The sequence below is a fragment of the Oryzias latipes genome, chromosome 15 (genome assembly GCF_053564925.1).
Source record: "Oryzias latipes strain Hd-rR chromosome 15, Olatipes_Hd-rR_3.1".
Lineage (NCBI taxonomy): Eukaryota > Metazoa > Chordata > Actinopteri > Beloniformes > Adrianichthyidae > Oryzias > Oryzias latipes.
In genome coordinates this window covers 27158687-27175985 of record NC_136251.1, presented here as the reverse complement: position 1 = coordinate 27175985, position 17299 = coordinate 27158687, and the positions used below count along the sequence as shown (strand labels likewise).

Sequence of the window (17299 nt, the reverse complement as noted above, 5' to 3'; positions counted from 1 at the left end):
CATGGGCCCAGACAACCTAAAACCCCACAGCACCCCTACACGTGACTAAGGCTTAACATATTATAGCATTATTAAACAATAAAATCAATTAAAAAAATAACACAATTTTTCTGCAAGGTTATATGAAACATACATCAACAGGTCGTCCGTCTTCTATTCGAGTAGTGATGAGCGTGCGCCCGCTGGAGTCCATGCTGATCCTCTCTTCAATCAGTCTCCTCTCTGTAAGCTTGCAGTCTACGTAAACCGAGACGATGTTGCTCTGCAGAGAAATGCCCAACCTGTGCCACTGGCGATCAAAGAGAGCATGCAAGTCCCGGCTCTTAAACGTGTAGCGGAGGGTGTTCTTCTGCAGGTCCTGGAAGGACAGCTCCACCACTTTCTTACCACCATCAACCACAACAGAAACCTGAGGAGCAAAGATAGCTTTGAAGGGAACATTTTGATCAAAAAAGGATGATGTTTATGGAAACATCATTCAAACAAGCTGTACCTGACTGTCTCCTGATTGGTCAAATATCTGCCAAAAGTACCAGCGGTCTTTTTTCGTAGTTCTTCTCACCCGCATCACAGCAGCAAGGGAGTACTCACTTGGAAGCTCATTTGGAAAAATTTGTCTACATGTAAAAAAACACATAGGTTTTAGCAAGACATGACTTAAAACATTTTCTGTTCAAAAATAAATGTTAGTTTTCAGTGTTGAGTAAAAATGTATTTGAAGCTTTTCAGGAGTTAAGTAATGAACCAGCTAATCAACTCCACTGATCAATAAAACATTTTAGTATCCTCTTTCTGCAGAGAAGTTCCTATAAATAAACCTGACAAACCCGAATCCATCCAGTGTGATGGAGCTTTCCTGTCATTCCCATAATGAAAGCTAATAATTTATCGAAAGTCACAAAACCAATCTTTCACCTCATAAAGATTACATGCGCTACAGTTATAGGGTTATAAATGCATTGTGCAAGGCAGCTATTGCTTTATGTCTATGACCTTAGCTGCAGAGTTAAAAGTTAGTCTAGAGGCAGGAAAATACACACAAAAACAAAAATATTTAAAATTTTAAAAGGAGATTTATTTTGCAAAACTGATCCACATATTTCTTTTTTGATGAATTGCAAAACAATAAGGAGCTAGTAAACACTGTACCCTGCAAATACTAAAATGACATAACCCCAGCTTCCAATTTACATTAACAAGTAGAAATAATGGACAAACATAAACATAATAAATCACGATCAGCAAAGAGAATAGTAAAGCATATAGAAGGTCATTGGAAAGGCAGAGCACAACCAGGGGGGAGAAAGAGACAGACAGCTTCCTCAGATGGAAATTAGTTTTTACTCCAATACATCATCTCCTATTCTCTCAGAGCTTCTCTTATAGTTCTACAGGACTGCTGGAGATTTTAGTGTACGTGGTACATGACAAAGATGACAAATACACCAAGTTAAAGCTCCCAAAAATCAAATGCTTCTATGAGAGGTCACGGACTGGGAAGGCTGCTTGAGGCTGAAGCACTATTTCAGCGGCAATTCATTATTAAAAGTAGCAAAGCAATCCATTATTAAAAATGAAATAGGAAATAAGTCAGCAAAACATTTAAGACTGACAAAAGAGGGGTGTTTCTACTGGAAGTGCTAAGTGTAATCATAGGCAAGAGTAGGAATAAAATATTCTGAAAAGAATTTGCCCCACAAAACTCAATGTAACACATTAATTCAGGTATAATGAAAGCAGATTACTCAGCAGAATACACAAAATAATGGTTTTCTTTTCAGGTCATGGAGTTCCAATCTCATCTTTCCAAAGTACCTAACTGAGATTACTCTTGTTTCAAAATATGGGCTCTTTGCAGAGTGGCACTCTTGATCTGGGAGGACCCAGGGGGTTAAAGTTCTTGACATTGTGTTGACTGCTCTGAGTGTCGAAGTGACAAAAGCAAGAGCCCAAAGTCACTGGGCTTAAACACTGTCTGATTGTCTTCAGAAATGCTACTCTGCATGCTCAAGTGGGTATTAATGAATGAATGACAAGGATGGTCATTCATACCATGCAACAGTGCCAAAACAGCTTTTATAATAAGTGCATTTCTGCCAGCTCTGACTCTTACAAGCCCCCATTTAAAAGTGATAAATTTGCCCTGGCAAAAACGCTTTCCACAAAATGTAATTGCCCCTTGTATTACATAGAGAAATAAAGTTTTATTTCAACTCGAGTCACTTGATAATTGTTCGCCAGAAGGTTAAACTGTATAGGGGTAAGATGCCAAACTACCTACATCAAGCAAAACAACCACAGTATTGCTTAACACCTAAAATTTAATTTATAATACCAATAATGACGTCCTCATTTGCAAAAAATAACCTAATGCTTCCTGAGAAGCACCTTTAACCATAACCAATGCCTTACCTTCTACAATAAAATAAGCAGGATTAATAGTTGACTGAAATGGAAGCAAAGTTAGCATGCTGATTGGAAGATGGTATTCTATAGAGTTTTGTAAACCTTAGTCTCATGCGTCAGTATGCAGGGTTGACCCGTACGGGTGCTATGAGTTTTTGAGTTGTCCTGCTCATGGAGAGTCATAGAGGAGCAGCTGCATCTTAAGGAGAGTGCAGGTGTGCCCTACAGTTCGCTTGAGGCTCATGCAGCCATCCTTAGCCTTAGTCACAACTGCCATTATGGGTGGATACGGGGTGTCTGAGGAAGGAAAATGGGTAACATAGGGCACATAGGTGGCGTGCAGGAAATGTTAGGGTTATGGACAACCCAGTGAGCCCATACAGTGAAAATGTTTGTGCAGATTTTTTCCTACAAACATTCTGAGGTTGTAAGGTTGTAGTGAACACTTAAGCAGCACATAAAGGTACATACATGTAAGAGGGAAGTAGGTAAGACACACTGTGCATGGGGGCCGTTAGTGCTGTTCAAGGGAAAGGTGCTTGCTCTTTGTGTGGCCATTGCACACGACTTGGTTGCTAGATATTAGGAATACGGCAATCAGATCATAGTTTGTGTAGTCATCCTACAGGCATTTAACAGGCTCTTAGGTATTATGTCCACATCTGTGCATAAAGCAATTTGTATGCATAAGTAAGGACCCAGTGCGCACACCTCACTTATAGCTAGAGTATGGCGTAAGGACAGCATCACCCGTACATCATAGCTGCATGCAATTTTCACTATCCTTACAAACACTTCACAGTACACTTACCACACCCACAACAATCACATGTCTCATTTCCATTCCATTAAAGTGGTTGCAACAGTCACAAGGGAACTGCAAGACACACCTGAACTCCATTTCAGATGTGGACGCACCTGTCTACAATCCTCTGAGCCAGAAATGCCTGAAAGCCCACAGCACCCATACGAGTCAACCCCTTGTACGGGTGCATGTGACCAAGTCTTAACATACATTTGCAAGGATAATGTAAGTTAGACACATTGTACAAGTGAAGCTGTCGTAAGGTGTTCTTACACCACACTCTGGTCATTAGTAAGGTGCAAGTACTGGCTCCTTACTAACTGTGTGGAAATGCCGCACACATGGGCCCGTAGGATGCTTGTTGGATGCCCGCACAAACTATCCTCTGATTGTCTAACGTCTTCATTTCTAACAGTCGGCCTGCTCACTTATCTCTTGAATAGCGCCTGCAGGCCCCTTGTGCAGTGTGAAAAGTTTGGGGGGGTTATTGGAAAAAAGGGAAAAATCAGTACGACATCTGTGTCTCACCTACTTCACAGTTAATTACCCGGGTTGTAAGTGTTTGCTACAACCTGTCACCCGCAGCATGCTCGTAGAAAAAAACCTGCATAAACATTTTTGCTCTAAGGGCTCATCAAGCGGTCTACAAATTTGATATGTCCTGTGCACCACCTGCAGACAAATGTACAGGTTTTCCCATTTTTTTTCCCCCGTATACAGCCCCTATCCACCCGTGAGAGCAATTGTGGCTGTGGCTTTAAGAAGAGAGAGGGAACTTGAACTGCAAAAACAATTTCATTTCAAATTCAGGCCATGTTGGTTCACAACACTATGATCCTCAATGAATGCTCAGACAGACCAACGGGAAATTGACCATGTCATTGAATAACACTTACAGAATCATAAAACATGCAGCTCTCCGACGATGATTACTCATTTTCAACCAAAATGTGGAATAAATGCTAATGACATCGTTTTATGACAGGAACTAATCCAAACCAAATGCACAACACGTCCCGAACTGGCATTTGACTAATAGAGACTTTTCATGCTTTTTGTAGGGTTATTTATTCTACACACGTTTCTTCAAAACTAGAAAATAAAAATCACAATAGGAAACCCTACAACAACAAATTAAAAGAAACAAGCGGCTGGTGAAAAAAACAAAACAAAACAGTACACAAACCATCTCCACAGTAACTTTCTTTAGAATGCAGATTGGTTGTTGCTCTTGGTAACATAACCTTGTTGTGAGATCTGATTTCAGTAATGCTTTAGGTGAAGCAGAGGCGTCTTCATATTTAGGCCCACAGCACTCTTATATTCAAAATGGCTCATTATCAACTTTGTTACCTAAACCTGTGCAGGTCATGTGATTGCAAAGTCACAAGCCATCCACCCCTTTTTCTTCACATTACTTAAAAAGCACTTTTTGCTAAATGTGCAGTCACATGGTTGGACGGTTTTACTTTGATCTAGTCTGCCCAGACAAAACTGGTGAGACATCATTTGGTTTCCTCATATCCAAGTTTCCAGACCTAACCTGTCTCACCACTAGCTTTTAAAAAGTAAAAGGCGTCTTTCCTGGCAACCAAACTGTTATACTTTTCTCTGAGCACGGCACATACTGACCTAAGGGTGAATTCAGTGGGAAGCCCACTCCTGGGAAGATTGGCAACTGAATGTTTTCCACGTGTGATTAATGTTTTTCCCTGTAGAATGATGGAGTCTAAATTGTTTGGGAATGGCCTTATGACCTTTCCTAGATTGATGGCGAGAAACAATTGCTTTCCAAAAAACTGTGCTGCCTGTTTCAGTGTTTGATTTTCTCCCAAAACACATCAACAGACTGCTAAAACTTGCCCGCACAGAGGTGCATCTGTCGGTTATCAATTGAACACCTGTAGCTCTCAATTACAGTTAGAAAAGTAAAGTTTTGCCAATTTACTCTGGATACGTTTTATTGCATATGAAAATTTTCAAAACCCAAGGGTTTTAAAGAAAGTGCATTTCCCCTTTTCTCATTACAAAACATACCGCAAAAGTCTAGAGATTAAAGGCCATAGAATGAAACTCCTAAAATAAAATATGGGCAAGCTTAACAGTGCACTTAAGCAAATGTAATCCTTATAAATAAATAAGAGGATGCACTGTCTGAGCATACGAAGAATTACAGGGCATAAAAGCTGCAAATGAATAAAAAACAGTTGAACGAATAAACCGCTGATTTGATAACATGGTTGAAACCACATTTTTAAGCTCTGTGGTTTTATTCTACATAAATGGCGACTCATTTTTCATTTTAGGCAGTGGAATGCATTTGGAATTGGAGAATACTTTGCAGATGACTGATGGCAGTGGGCTTATGTCACAACAAAAATGCAAACTTATTTTTTTAATCAAAAATATTACTTCCGTATAATACTTCTGTTTTTAAAGCTTGGAAAAAGATATCAGTTTTACCTTGTACTCCTTTTGCTTTTCCAGAAACATCAATTGTCTTTTAAAAAGTATGTCACAAGTGTTTCCACAAAGGAAAAAAAAAAAGAGTTTCACTGTAATTTGTTGTAATTTAGGACAGCTTTTCTACTGCATAGTGGTCTGTTGTAAGCATTGGTTACATCTATTCCAACACATTAATGCTTATTCAGCACTAAATATGCATGTTTGATGTCTAAAATGAAATTGTGAATTATCAGCGTTGGTTTAGGCTTTTTTCCCTTGTGGCACAGTTTTATGTACTTTATCCTCTTCAGACTTGGCATCCACATGCGTGTATATCACATTTTGGGCTATATTACCTCAGTGGCTACTTCTGCTTAACTGGGACCCTGTGACTAGGTGTGAAGAGGGTTAGCTCAAACGTTAGCTCGGGTCTTTAGGAGGTTAAGGAAACATTTCCAAGTGTTTTAGAGTAATGTGGCTAAAAATGTCATGATTCAACAATTCTGTGATACAAGTAAAACTTTTTGGAATAAACTATAACTTTTTGATTGCTGAAATCGAATCTAGTTTATTTTTTGCATTTTGCAGTTTGTTAACACATCTCTAGTTTTCTTTATATCCATTATGGCAAAATCATTACTGTTTTCACATTTGATACCAAGACATCTGAACGAGTACAGCTCGTAAACAGTTTGGAGTGTTGATATTTAAAAAAGCTGCAGTCTGGTCTGGTCTTCTTTCTCTCAAATGACAGAATAAGGTAAACCAAATTAGCCCCTGTACTTTATTTGCCTAAAAATACCAAATACATTCACACAATTTAAATAAAATCAATAATAATAAATGTCAGAGACAGATCTTTCCAGTTCTAAATGTAAATACAAAATGAAATACAAGTATGAAACATGAGAAGTAAACAGAGAAAGACTACACACACTTCTTAAAAACATTTAAAAAAAACAATTGTAAACAAAAATTATCCATTGTTCAAACATAAACATGATAGATTTTGTCTGACAATCTGTCACCTTGCATAAATGTTATGCAAGTGTGTCATACAAGATGAATGGGCCATTACATGCATTGTGCAAAGGAGTTGACAGATTATCATCCAGATCTGGAGAAGAAAGCATCACAAGGCTCCAGATCCAGCCAGTAAAGTGAGCAACACTTTAGTGATTGTGGCAGGGGCAGAGGTGCCTCTTGCTTCGTGCAACTGCTCTCGCCTCCACTTCTCAGCTGACATACAAGATCACCTGTCAAAGTACTTAGATAATTGGATATGAGCGGGATCACAGGGCTGCCACTATAACCAATGACACTGTCTGCAGCGTCACTGAAAACCAACATCCTCTTGTATTATGGACCCAGACTGAGAGAAGAGCTCCAGTGTGAATGTATTTTCAGCTGGTTTTAGCTGACAGAAGTGAGGCCCAGTCTCACAGATCATCTTACGCAAAACTCATTCAGTGACAGAGCGGCTGTAAATGTTTACAGTTGCGTGTAAAAATACTAAAAGCGTCCTGTCCTTTTGGTAGAAGGAAAAAAATGTTTCTTTCACTAACATGACCTAATGACTCATCTGAGCGTATGTTGAACTTCACAGGTTCATCAGCGCCAGAGGCTTTTTGTAATGCAGGGATGAAATGAAACATAAAAGTGCATAAGGCCGTCTTAATCATGGCGGGGTCACACAAACACTCTGCCAGTTGACTGGGGATTAAAGATACTCAGTAAATGACACTTCAGTGTGCCATTCACGTAGTTATTTTAATATTCTTGTCATATTACACACACTCATTCAATTACTTCCATATCTTCCCCTAAGGAAATTTCTAGAATAAATGTCATGTATTAATTCTGTTTAAATCTTATTTTCCAGCTCACCTCACTGCTTGTCCATATTAGCTAAAACAAACTGAATAATTGCTCTGAGGAGAGTACATCCGAGTTGCCCCCATTTAACCTTTTTATACATTTTTTTTATTTTGATCCCCCTGGGAGTCTGACGTGACGGTTAGTTTTTATAACTTTTTGCCATCTTCATCCAGTGTATGTCAATGAAAACAAGTCTTACTCAAGTTTCAAATTTAAAATTAGGAACTGCTTACTTTGTCGGCTTAATAAGTGGAGCGCTTCCCAATCGAAACGATGGCATGTCCTCCAGGACGGTTCCCTTACGATCCAGAAACTTTTCTGTTAGATCAAATCCTGCCGATGTCACAACAGTGAGATTAAGTTCAAGTTGATTTAATAATAGAGCAAAATCGGTCTTGCATGTTTGGCACGTACCTGTAATATCCAGAGGACGGTCCAGGACATCCGAAAACCTGTAGTCCTCCACACTCAGAGGGGGACATGATCCATCTAAAATTTGTTTTTTAAATATACTTTTGATCACTAAAGTAATATAGCTAATTAAATGAAATAAAAAAAGATATTTTCCTACATTAAATCTAATTCTGATAACTTTGGTGTTCGTCAATTTCTTTTATTTTTTTTGTCCTTTCAAGGTTTAATACTTTTATAAATGTCAAAGATAATACAGCGGTCTTAATAAAAAAAAATCCTCTTTTTTTCTTTTTCTTTTTTTAAAACTACTACATAAAACAAATAACAACATACCTGCTCGTTCACTCACTGCCATTTCCAAAGTGCGAGAAACACATGTTGCAATCCAGATGAAAGGAGCCCATCTCAAGAAGTAAGAAACCATGACTCTGGTGCCGGATTGTCATTCACCTCAAAACCTGAGTGCAAATTAATGATGAAAAGAAATATCATGTTCAAGCAGATATTTTCCAACTCACATAATTGACACTTTGATGGGATTTTTAAAAGTTGTAAAGATTTTTTTAAATGTGTTTCAATGTTACAAAGCTGTAAAAAAAAATACATTTAAACTGTAAGAGAAAGAATGTAAAAAAAAAAAAAGAATCCAACCGATTACAGTCTATGATTTTTTTAAATCATTTATTGGAACAAAGGTGCAGAAAATAAGTAATAGGCTTTGTTTCATCATTAATGTTTTCACTGATGGAAGGAGATTTTAACCAAAATCTCACCATACAACACATGCCTCCCACTCATGTTGTCTTTAAAACAGAGCAGTCCCCTTTGCCAAAAAACAGCCCCAAAGCATGATGCTTCTACCCCCATGCTTTACAGTGGGTGTGTGTTTTTAGGATGCTTTCCCTCTCCAAACATGGCAAAGAGTTCCATTTTGATCTCATTTGAACATATAACGTTCTTCAGATCCTCCTCCAGATCACTTAGATGGTCTCTGGAGAACTTTAGATGGCCCTAAATAGGCTTTTGCTTTAGGCAGGGGGGCCTCTTGAGGTCTGTGAGGGATGAAGCTTGCTTCTGTGTGCTAAATACACTTCTTTACACCATTATACAAATAAAGACAAATGTCAAAGAGCTGGACAACTTGAGTATTGTAGATGCAGTGGTCAGCCGAGGAAACTTAGTGTGGCAGAGTGAAAGACATATTAAGTGTATTACCCATGGAAATGTAAAGATGTCCAACAGTGCCATCAGCTCAGAACTGGCAGAAACCAGAAGGAATACAGGTACATCCTTCTCTTGTCTGGAGAAGTCTGACTAGAAGTGATCTTCATGGAAGAGGTGAGCCAAAAAGCCAAACTTCTGAAGTGGAAATAAGGCCAAGCGACTCAAGTATCCATAAGCATTTGAACATAGGAACTGGGGTGCAGAAAAATGGCAGCTATTTGGGTGTAGCAGAAGGCAGTTTGTTGAAGGGCTGGAGGGTGGTACTGAAAGTGATGGTATGGCCCCCAAAGAGCCTTGATCTAAACATCATCAAGTATATCTAGGATTAAATGAAGAGACAAAAAGATCTCTTCAAAATGTTTGAAAGAACTTCCTAGCAAAGTTCCTTCAAAAAGTGTGTAGAGGTGTACATATAAGTCAATGCGAAAAGTGGTCACATCAAATATTAATTTGACTTAGATTTATCTGTTGTTCTTTGAATATATTTTATTTATTGATTAAATGAAATGAGTAACCCTCACATCTTTAAAAGCATTGTTCTTCTTCACTACTGAATTTGTTTTCACACCTCCTCAAAAATGTTTACAGACCATTACATACAGTATATATGTATATGTTTGCCTTGGTAATTACCACATTAGTTAATGTGGTAATTTTTTTAATGCACTTAAACACATTTCTATGCCTTTACCATAATTACCCTTCTTTTTTTAGTTAAAACTGAGACCTCATTTTTCATGTTTAATAGGATTGTTTGCAGCTTGTGACTCCATAAAAACTGCAATCCCAAGGAAGTCCCACTGCAATCTTAGTATTTTTAAAAACAAAAGGTCTTTTATCCAAATAAGCTACACCTGTATTTTGGAAAGTCATTAGGGCAATTAGGCTCCAGATTCACACTTATGGAAAACTTGATTTAAACACAATGCGCCTGGCTATTTAAATGTTCACGTTTGACAATGATAGAAGTCTGTTTAGTAACAAACAATAAACAAACTTAAATTGAAATAGAAGTTTTAGACAAAGGACAAATATTATGCTTAGCTATAAATTTTTGATTACCAACAGTTATTGTTTAAAACATTGTTTATATAGCAGAATATTGTTCGACAGCCTTGACTTTCATAAAAAAACAGAGCTTTTACTTTCATCTGCGTCTACACCCTAAACCAGGGGTGGGCAAACTACGGCCCGGGGGCCATACCCAGCCCGTTAAACAATTTAATCTGTCCAGCCAAACTGGAATGATTATATTGATGATCCTTATTATCATCAATATTAATATTTCACTGTAATTCTGGTTTCTCCCTATAGATGACGCACTATCAATACATTGACTTTTGCTTAGGTGCAGAAAGTTATCTTGCAGAAATGTGGTGTAGGAAGATTTGTTGTTTCTCTGACGTTCACTCATTGTTCTGATCATTCCAGCACCCCAAGAACGCAGAATTTCTCCAAGTTTGGGTTTTTCCATGAGGGATATCAAGCCATTGCTGCACATGGCATTAAACTGAAAAATAATAATAATAATTGAAAAAAAACACTGAAAGAAAAACACCAAAATATTTTTGAATTAAATATATATATTAACTTTCAAACAAACGTAGAGCATGTTTTTGTTCCGATTTCATGTTATGTGTTTCTCTTAAGAGATGGATTACCAAAATCTGCTCCTGGTCTGGCCCTTCTGTCAAATAAAAAATCAAAAATACATGTTTGATGCACGTATGGCCCTTGAATGGATTGGTGGACCGTTTAGAGTTAGGGGGGGGGGGGGGGGGGTTGACTGGTCATTCAAATTGTTCAAGGATCAACTAGTTTCATGCAAGAAAGTCGAAGCTGTGATTTAATTTTATTTTATGTACATTTTCGCTCTCTCTGACAGGGACATTCATCACTCAACACAGGCTTATTGTGCTATTTCATGGTATAAAAACAGCACATTTGTGGGTTTTAGTCATTAAATAAGAAAAGAAATCAAATATTAAATATTAACACCTTTAAGTTCTGACTGTAGTTTGATTAATAAAGCAATGTGATCTATTACAACAGTTTCATTTGCCGTCCACTTTTTTTTAATGCTTTTAAATAGATAACAATGACAACAAGTTGGTGTCCAGCTTAGAACTTTAGTGCAACAGTTTCCAAAACTCCGCATGTTTTCATATGTAACAGCTATATTTTAAGTGACTTTTTTTCTTTCTTTTTTTTTTTTTACTTTTTCCATATTTCTTTTTTCAGTTAATGTGCTACAACATCCTAAATGAACCCCAAAGGTAAGCCTAATAATACAGGGAAAAAAGCATTCTAGACCAAACAGTATTACATACTGTTGACTTACAACCAACTCATCCACCCAATCAGAGATCTCTAAAACTGCCTGTCAGCAAGGTGAATGCACTTGTAAGTCCTTCCTTCCTAGGATCTCATTAGCATCTCCCATACTGTGAGGAATGAAGATGTCAACAGCTGGCTGCAGCAAAGTCATGGCTCTTAGCTGTGTTTATGCTCATTGTGTGATTTCCCAGTCAGCCAACAGGACTCTTGCTATCCCATAAATATTTGTTCTCCAAATTTATTACCAAAAAAAGTACTAACTGCAGCAAAACGATTGCATGAGATAGTCACAATACTGCTAGCTCCTTATCTGATACTTTTCCTGGATGCACGTGTGCTGCCAGAGGCTTGGTCTTTCTCTATTAGCATTCTGGTGTGTTTTGACCCGTGTGCTGTCTGCTGGGTCCTGGTCAAGGTCGGATCAAACCTGGCAACCTCCAGTTACAAGGAAGTCTCTTGAACCATTTGACCAAGGTGCCAAACCGAATCTTCAACATTACTGTCATGCCATTGCTTAGGTTGGAGTGCTGATTCAAGAAATCTAGACTCCAAACAATTACTTGCAAAGATTTCAAACCTTTTTTTTAGATTTGAGATATTTTGCCAGGTTTTAAAAAGTTTTAACTTATCTCTGTGCCACACCTTTCTAACCTTTTCTCAACATTAGTACAGTCAAGAATTGTGTGTCTCATAAAGAGCTAGAAATTAGGAATTTATTACATTGACTTATTAAATAAGTCAAAATACATTTGCTTCATACTTTTGACTGTAGAAAAACATGATTTAAAACTTAAATTGCACTTTAATTTTTGGTTCAACTTTAGGTATGTAATCATAAAGTAAAAAAAAAATGTTGAAAAGTTAGACTGACATTGTCATTATTTTGGAAACAAAAATGTAGATTTATGTTCTAAGATTAAGTGCTAGTTTGAGATCTTGGGAGGATTTATTTAGATGGGCAAACTTGTACTTAGATTCTCATTTTTGCTTTCCTTTTGTTCTAGTTTTTTTGTCGCTGTTATCAAAATGAACATATATAGGGCCATATTTCCCGTCTTGAATGCTTGTACTCCTTGTTTTTTTTGATATATTATTTTAAGATTTCCAGTTGAATAAAAATGATTTGCTGAGTGTACAAATAATTTGGGTACATTCTAGTGATTTTCTTCTGATGATTAGTGTTCTTTTTCTATATTTAGACTACCTCTTTATGTAGTGGGAAAAAAGTGATCAAAGCAGTTGGGAGATTCAGAAGTTGTCTATTCAAGTTTAGAGATTGAAGAACTTTTTTTTAAGTTTTCCCAACTGATTTACAGCCAAAATAATGGAAGATAAAATAAAGGTATGAATTAAAAATACATGAGGCTGTGTTAGTGTGCTTTTTTTTTCACTTAACAAGAATAACCTCCAAAAAAGTGGATAAATGAAGTGCCATTCACACAGTGAGTACTCATTTTGTTTATAAAAAGAATGTACACAGCCTGTATACTATACTGGAACATCATAAATCAGAAGGAATTTGTTACTCTACAAAGTGGGTGCAACTGCAAAATATGTAAACAAAACTGCAACCCATGTTTTCAAAAAAATTATCTGTATTCTAAAGGGGGTTTGGCTTATCTAAACTCCTCTACACAACTTTTGAGAAACATTTCTTTAAGCAACAATCAAATTTTTTATTTTTTTCTACTTTTTATGCAAGTGATTTCCTGTTTTTAAGTGCAAAGATTTAGAAGTTTAGCTAACAGAAGCAGAGTTGACCATGCCACTAACAACTACAACTATGCATGGGTGGCAGACAAGTTGCACCACTTAGGTATCACATGTCTGTCTTAAGTTGCAATGCAACCCCCCCCCCCCCCCGTTCTTGCAAATCACATGCAATGGGCTATTCTTCAGTCAGCAGTAAAGATTTGTCCCCCTTTTCTCCAAATATCAAGTTCAAGCCGCTAAAGACTCCTTGAGCACAAACGTGTCCACACACTACCTTATGTGGTAAAGTAGACAGCAAGACTGCAGCACCATCTGCTCTCAGCCTGCATCGATTTCAATTGTAAATTGACCACAGTGGCAGTGGAGGCATTATGTCACAGCTTGGGGAAGGAGCAGGCTGGAGCACTTAAGTTTCTCTCCATCATTTACTCCGCCACGATAAGTCAACAGTGCAGCACCACAATGTCCAAAGGTGTTTCACTGCGCCGCCGCTGATTGGCTGGGTTGTTATATTTGCTTTATTTAATAATTACGCATCAACGAAGTAACTAATCCTTCCCATGTCTTGTCTTTGCTGTGAACAAGTAATGCAGCGGCGACAGGACGTGTTTCCCTGCTGCTCCGCGGCTTTTATAAATCAAAAAAGCGCCTGTCCAGAATGCGTGCGTCCCAGAGCGGACAAGTTGAACGGACCAAGGAGGAACGACTTTAGAACATTTGACTTTAATGCAAAGCGATTAAATCATTAAAAAAAAAAAACAATAAAAAAACGACATTACCAAGAGAGTTTTCTGTGCGTAAAAAAGCGCAGTCTAATTAATCCAAATACATGGAGGGGGCTGTTAGATGTTTGAAACTTATAAGTACTTACAGTTGCTGATAAAGTTTCATTTGGGGAGAAAAACTGCAAAAAAAAGGCAAAAGAAAAAGACATAATCCGTGCGTGATAAAGATCAGTGCGGCTCCGGATTCCGGGACTTGGAAATAAAAGTCACAGTGGGATCGCCTCCTCGGTCGCGGTCCTTATTAGTTGCACGGAGTGGCCCTCCCACTCTGTCATTATTACTGAAATGCAATGACAGAGACTTCAGCAAACAAGAAGACAGACTCAGGGGAAGCTTTCATAGAAATGAGGGGGAAATTATGTCCAGAGGCAGCTCAAACAAACTATCTTTTCAACAGGACAGGTGCGGGAAATAAAATACCGTTTGATGCTTTGTGATTTTTATCAAACGCTGTGGAGAAAGGCCCACATCATCATGCCCATTTGGATGCCTTAAGGTGCATATTTGGAACAAAATTTGCAAAAGAGAAGTCGAAAGGTAAACACAAAAGGCGTTCACAACCTTATTATTTTTTTTACTTTCCCCCCCTCTTTTGAAGTCTATTGTGGCTCCAGGGGCAAAGAAATTACACTCTTTTATGAGCCTAAGTCTGAAATGATTTGACATGATAAAGGGACAGCTTTAAGCCGCACAGACAGCCCTCCTTCTACAACATAGGCCACTCAATCCACATAGCCTACTATTTTAGTCAGAAGAGGCAAATGCCATGCTGCAATACTATACTCCTATATGGAAGCCAACAACTTCAACATTCTGTGTTGTGGTGTCTGTCTGTCTGTCTGTCTGTCTGTCTGTCTGTCTGTCTGTCTGTCTGTCTGTCTGTCTGTCTGTCTGTCTGTCTGTCTGTCTGTCTGTCTGTCTGTCTGTCTGTCTGTCTGTCTCCAGTGCAGGTTTGCAAAGTTCATTAGAGCCTCTTCTGCACACATTTTATCGCCAATTTTTTAATCAAAATATGTTTTAAAGTAATCATATAGAAATTTAATTAATTAATTTAAAGATGTTTTAAATGTCGAGCCTTCCTTACAAACCTGTTTTTTTAGATGAAAATGTTATATTGGGACAACATATTTTGAGGGGACAACTGATTGTACAATGGTTTTGTCTTAAATTGAACAAAAAAGCCTTTTGGTTTGTTTGGATTTCAGTTGAATTTGATCTAAACAGGTTAGGTTTGTCAGAACATAAACAATAAAATTGTTGTGGTGTGAAAAGGTAGATTTTTCTGATGTTTTTTTTTTATTTTTATTTTTTGTGGTGGTACATCTTCAGGCCATGATGGAAATTACTTCAGGTAAAAATTGGAGTTGTGCTGCTGCTAAAGTGGTCAGTTCCATTCAACCTCCACACTGTGATGTCAGTCCACTTCCTTTTTAAGGCATGTTGTCGTTTCTCCTAAGCCTTTGTTTTTAGTGTTTTTTGTTTTTCTTCTTTTAAATTTTAACAGCTGGTACTAAATGTGTGTCTTCTTTACATTGGCACAAACAGCACAGTTACAGTTGATTACATTCAAAAACACAAATATATATATATATATATATATATATTTTATTTAACTTGTTTTGTCCAACAACTGAGCAAACAGATGAGGGCTGAAGGCCTTTTGTGTTGGACAGGTTTTACTATTACAAAAAGAGGTTATATACCAGAGTGTAAATTTGTACAAACCCCTTTTTGTTTTGTTTTTTATTATTTTTTATTTATTTGTTACATTTAGTGTGTGTGGGGAGGGGGTAGAAGAGAATAAAAGGAGAGAGGGGGAGAAAATGGGGGATACAAGCGCCGATTTGAATAGGTTATTTTAAGCTGTGTAACAATTATACCAGATCTAGACAAATATTTGGGTTTAACCGTCATCACAAATAAATAAAACAGCATATGTGTCATTTGAAAATGTAAAAACATTTCTCTGCCTCTTGATAACATCTTATAAGAAAAACTATCATCGTTTTTTAGTAAATATTCTGTAATGTTATTTAATGTATAGGCAGGACAGCTTCTGTCTTCTGCAACTAAAACAAAAAAAAATACTAATAATTTTTAAGCTGTGTCTTTCTTTTGAAAACATTTTTAAATTAAAAACTGGAAAAACTCAATATTCATGCAGAGTTTCATAAGGGCCACTACAAATGTTTTCATAGTATCTTTTGCAAACACTGAAAACATATACAACAGAAGAGAAGTGCTAAGCCACAGAAGGTAGATTCTAGCTGTGAGACATTACTTTTCAGTCCCTGGCATCCTCTAAACACTGCCTGAAAAATCCTTCAAAACATCAGCCATCATTTGCACTTTTAAGAAATCTCCAGTGCCTGTAATTTCGCAGGACTTAGTCAATATTGCTTTTGAAAGCTAAAGCACTCTCCCTTTGAAAAAGAGGTAGTAACGTATGATTAAATATGGAAAATCCAGATAACAGCTTTGGCCAATCATTAAAAGAAACTTGGTGATTTTGTAAATATACTTTTTCATGTGGTGCTTCTATTCTTGTAAGATTCTGCTTGTACATGCTTATCTCTTTTGTGAAGGTGGAAAGCTGATCTGTGCTTTATATCAAAAAGACACCAAGAGAAATGATCTTACATTTGTGATAATAACCAGTATTAAACCAATATTGGCTTAGCTCTCTCATATTAACATAAACACACAAACCCACAATGGCAAAACAGTGGGATATGTGCTCTAATCCACACAAAAACTTGATGTTTGCAAACTTTGCACTGCTTTACAATGAGGAGTATTAGTGCACTGGAGCTTACAAAGAGCGACATACAATTGCAGCGCTCTGTCCTTTGAGTTCAAGAGCTTTTGTGTTTCTGCATGTGTAACATCCCATTTTACTGGATATTCACTTTCATAACCTCAGCAAACAGTTCTGTCCTGGCAAGCAGAGGTTTGCTCTAAACGCAAACAGAATTCTAAGCCCTTTTAACAAGATACACACTTCACTACGATGGTTGAAAGGCTTTTGAGGCAAAACACCTGTCTGTCTCATCAGCATGACACACCAAACTGACAATTGACCAGATGAAGAATTCACATTATGCATGATGACACATTCATTGATGTTTTCCTTTCATGTTTGCCTAAAAAGAAGATAGAAGTTATTAAGCAGCTGCTTATGAAAGCACAAAAACAAAAGTTTAAAATAATATGAGGAAAGGGTGGTGGTGGTGTGTGTGTGTGGGGGGGGGGGGGGGGGGGGGTCACTTTGGCATATTGTTGCTATTGCATG

The 17299-nt window shown here is 37.5% G+C and overlaps 2 protein-coding genes across 8 annotated transcripts in view; one reads left to right on the top strand and one right to left on the bottom strand.

The window, feature by feature from the left end:
• Positions 1 to 14402, bottom strand: part of LOC101173166 (uncharacterized) — a 116490-nt gene extending 102088 nt beyond the window's left edge. For all 7 annotated transcript variants that reach the window (XM_011484563.4, XM_078932382.1, XM_023963613.2 and 4 more), the window contains exons 1-6: positions 14094 to 14402; positions 8282 to 8406; positions 7949 to 8023; positions 7768 to 7867; positions 494 to 617; positions 134 to 409 (exon numbers count right to left, since the gene is read on the bottom strand). In XM_011484563.4, the coding sequence (XP_011482865.1) occupies positions 134 to 409; positions 494 to 617; positions 7768 to 7867; positions 7949 to 8023; positions 8282 to 8372 (666 nt within the window). In that variant the 5' untranslated portion in view covers positions 8373 to 8406; positions 14094 to 14402. The remainder of the gene's footprint in view (positions 1 to 133; positions 410 to 493; positions 618 to 7767; positions 7868 to 7948; positions 8024 to 8281; positions 8407 to 14093) is intronic.
• Positions 1 to 17299, top strand: part of lmbrd1 (LMBR1 domain containing 1) — a 75693-nt gene that overhangs the window by 3669 nt on the left and 54725 nt on the right. The gene's annotated exons all lie outside the window — the stretch shown is intronic.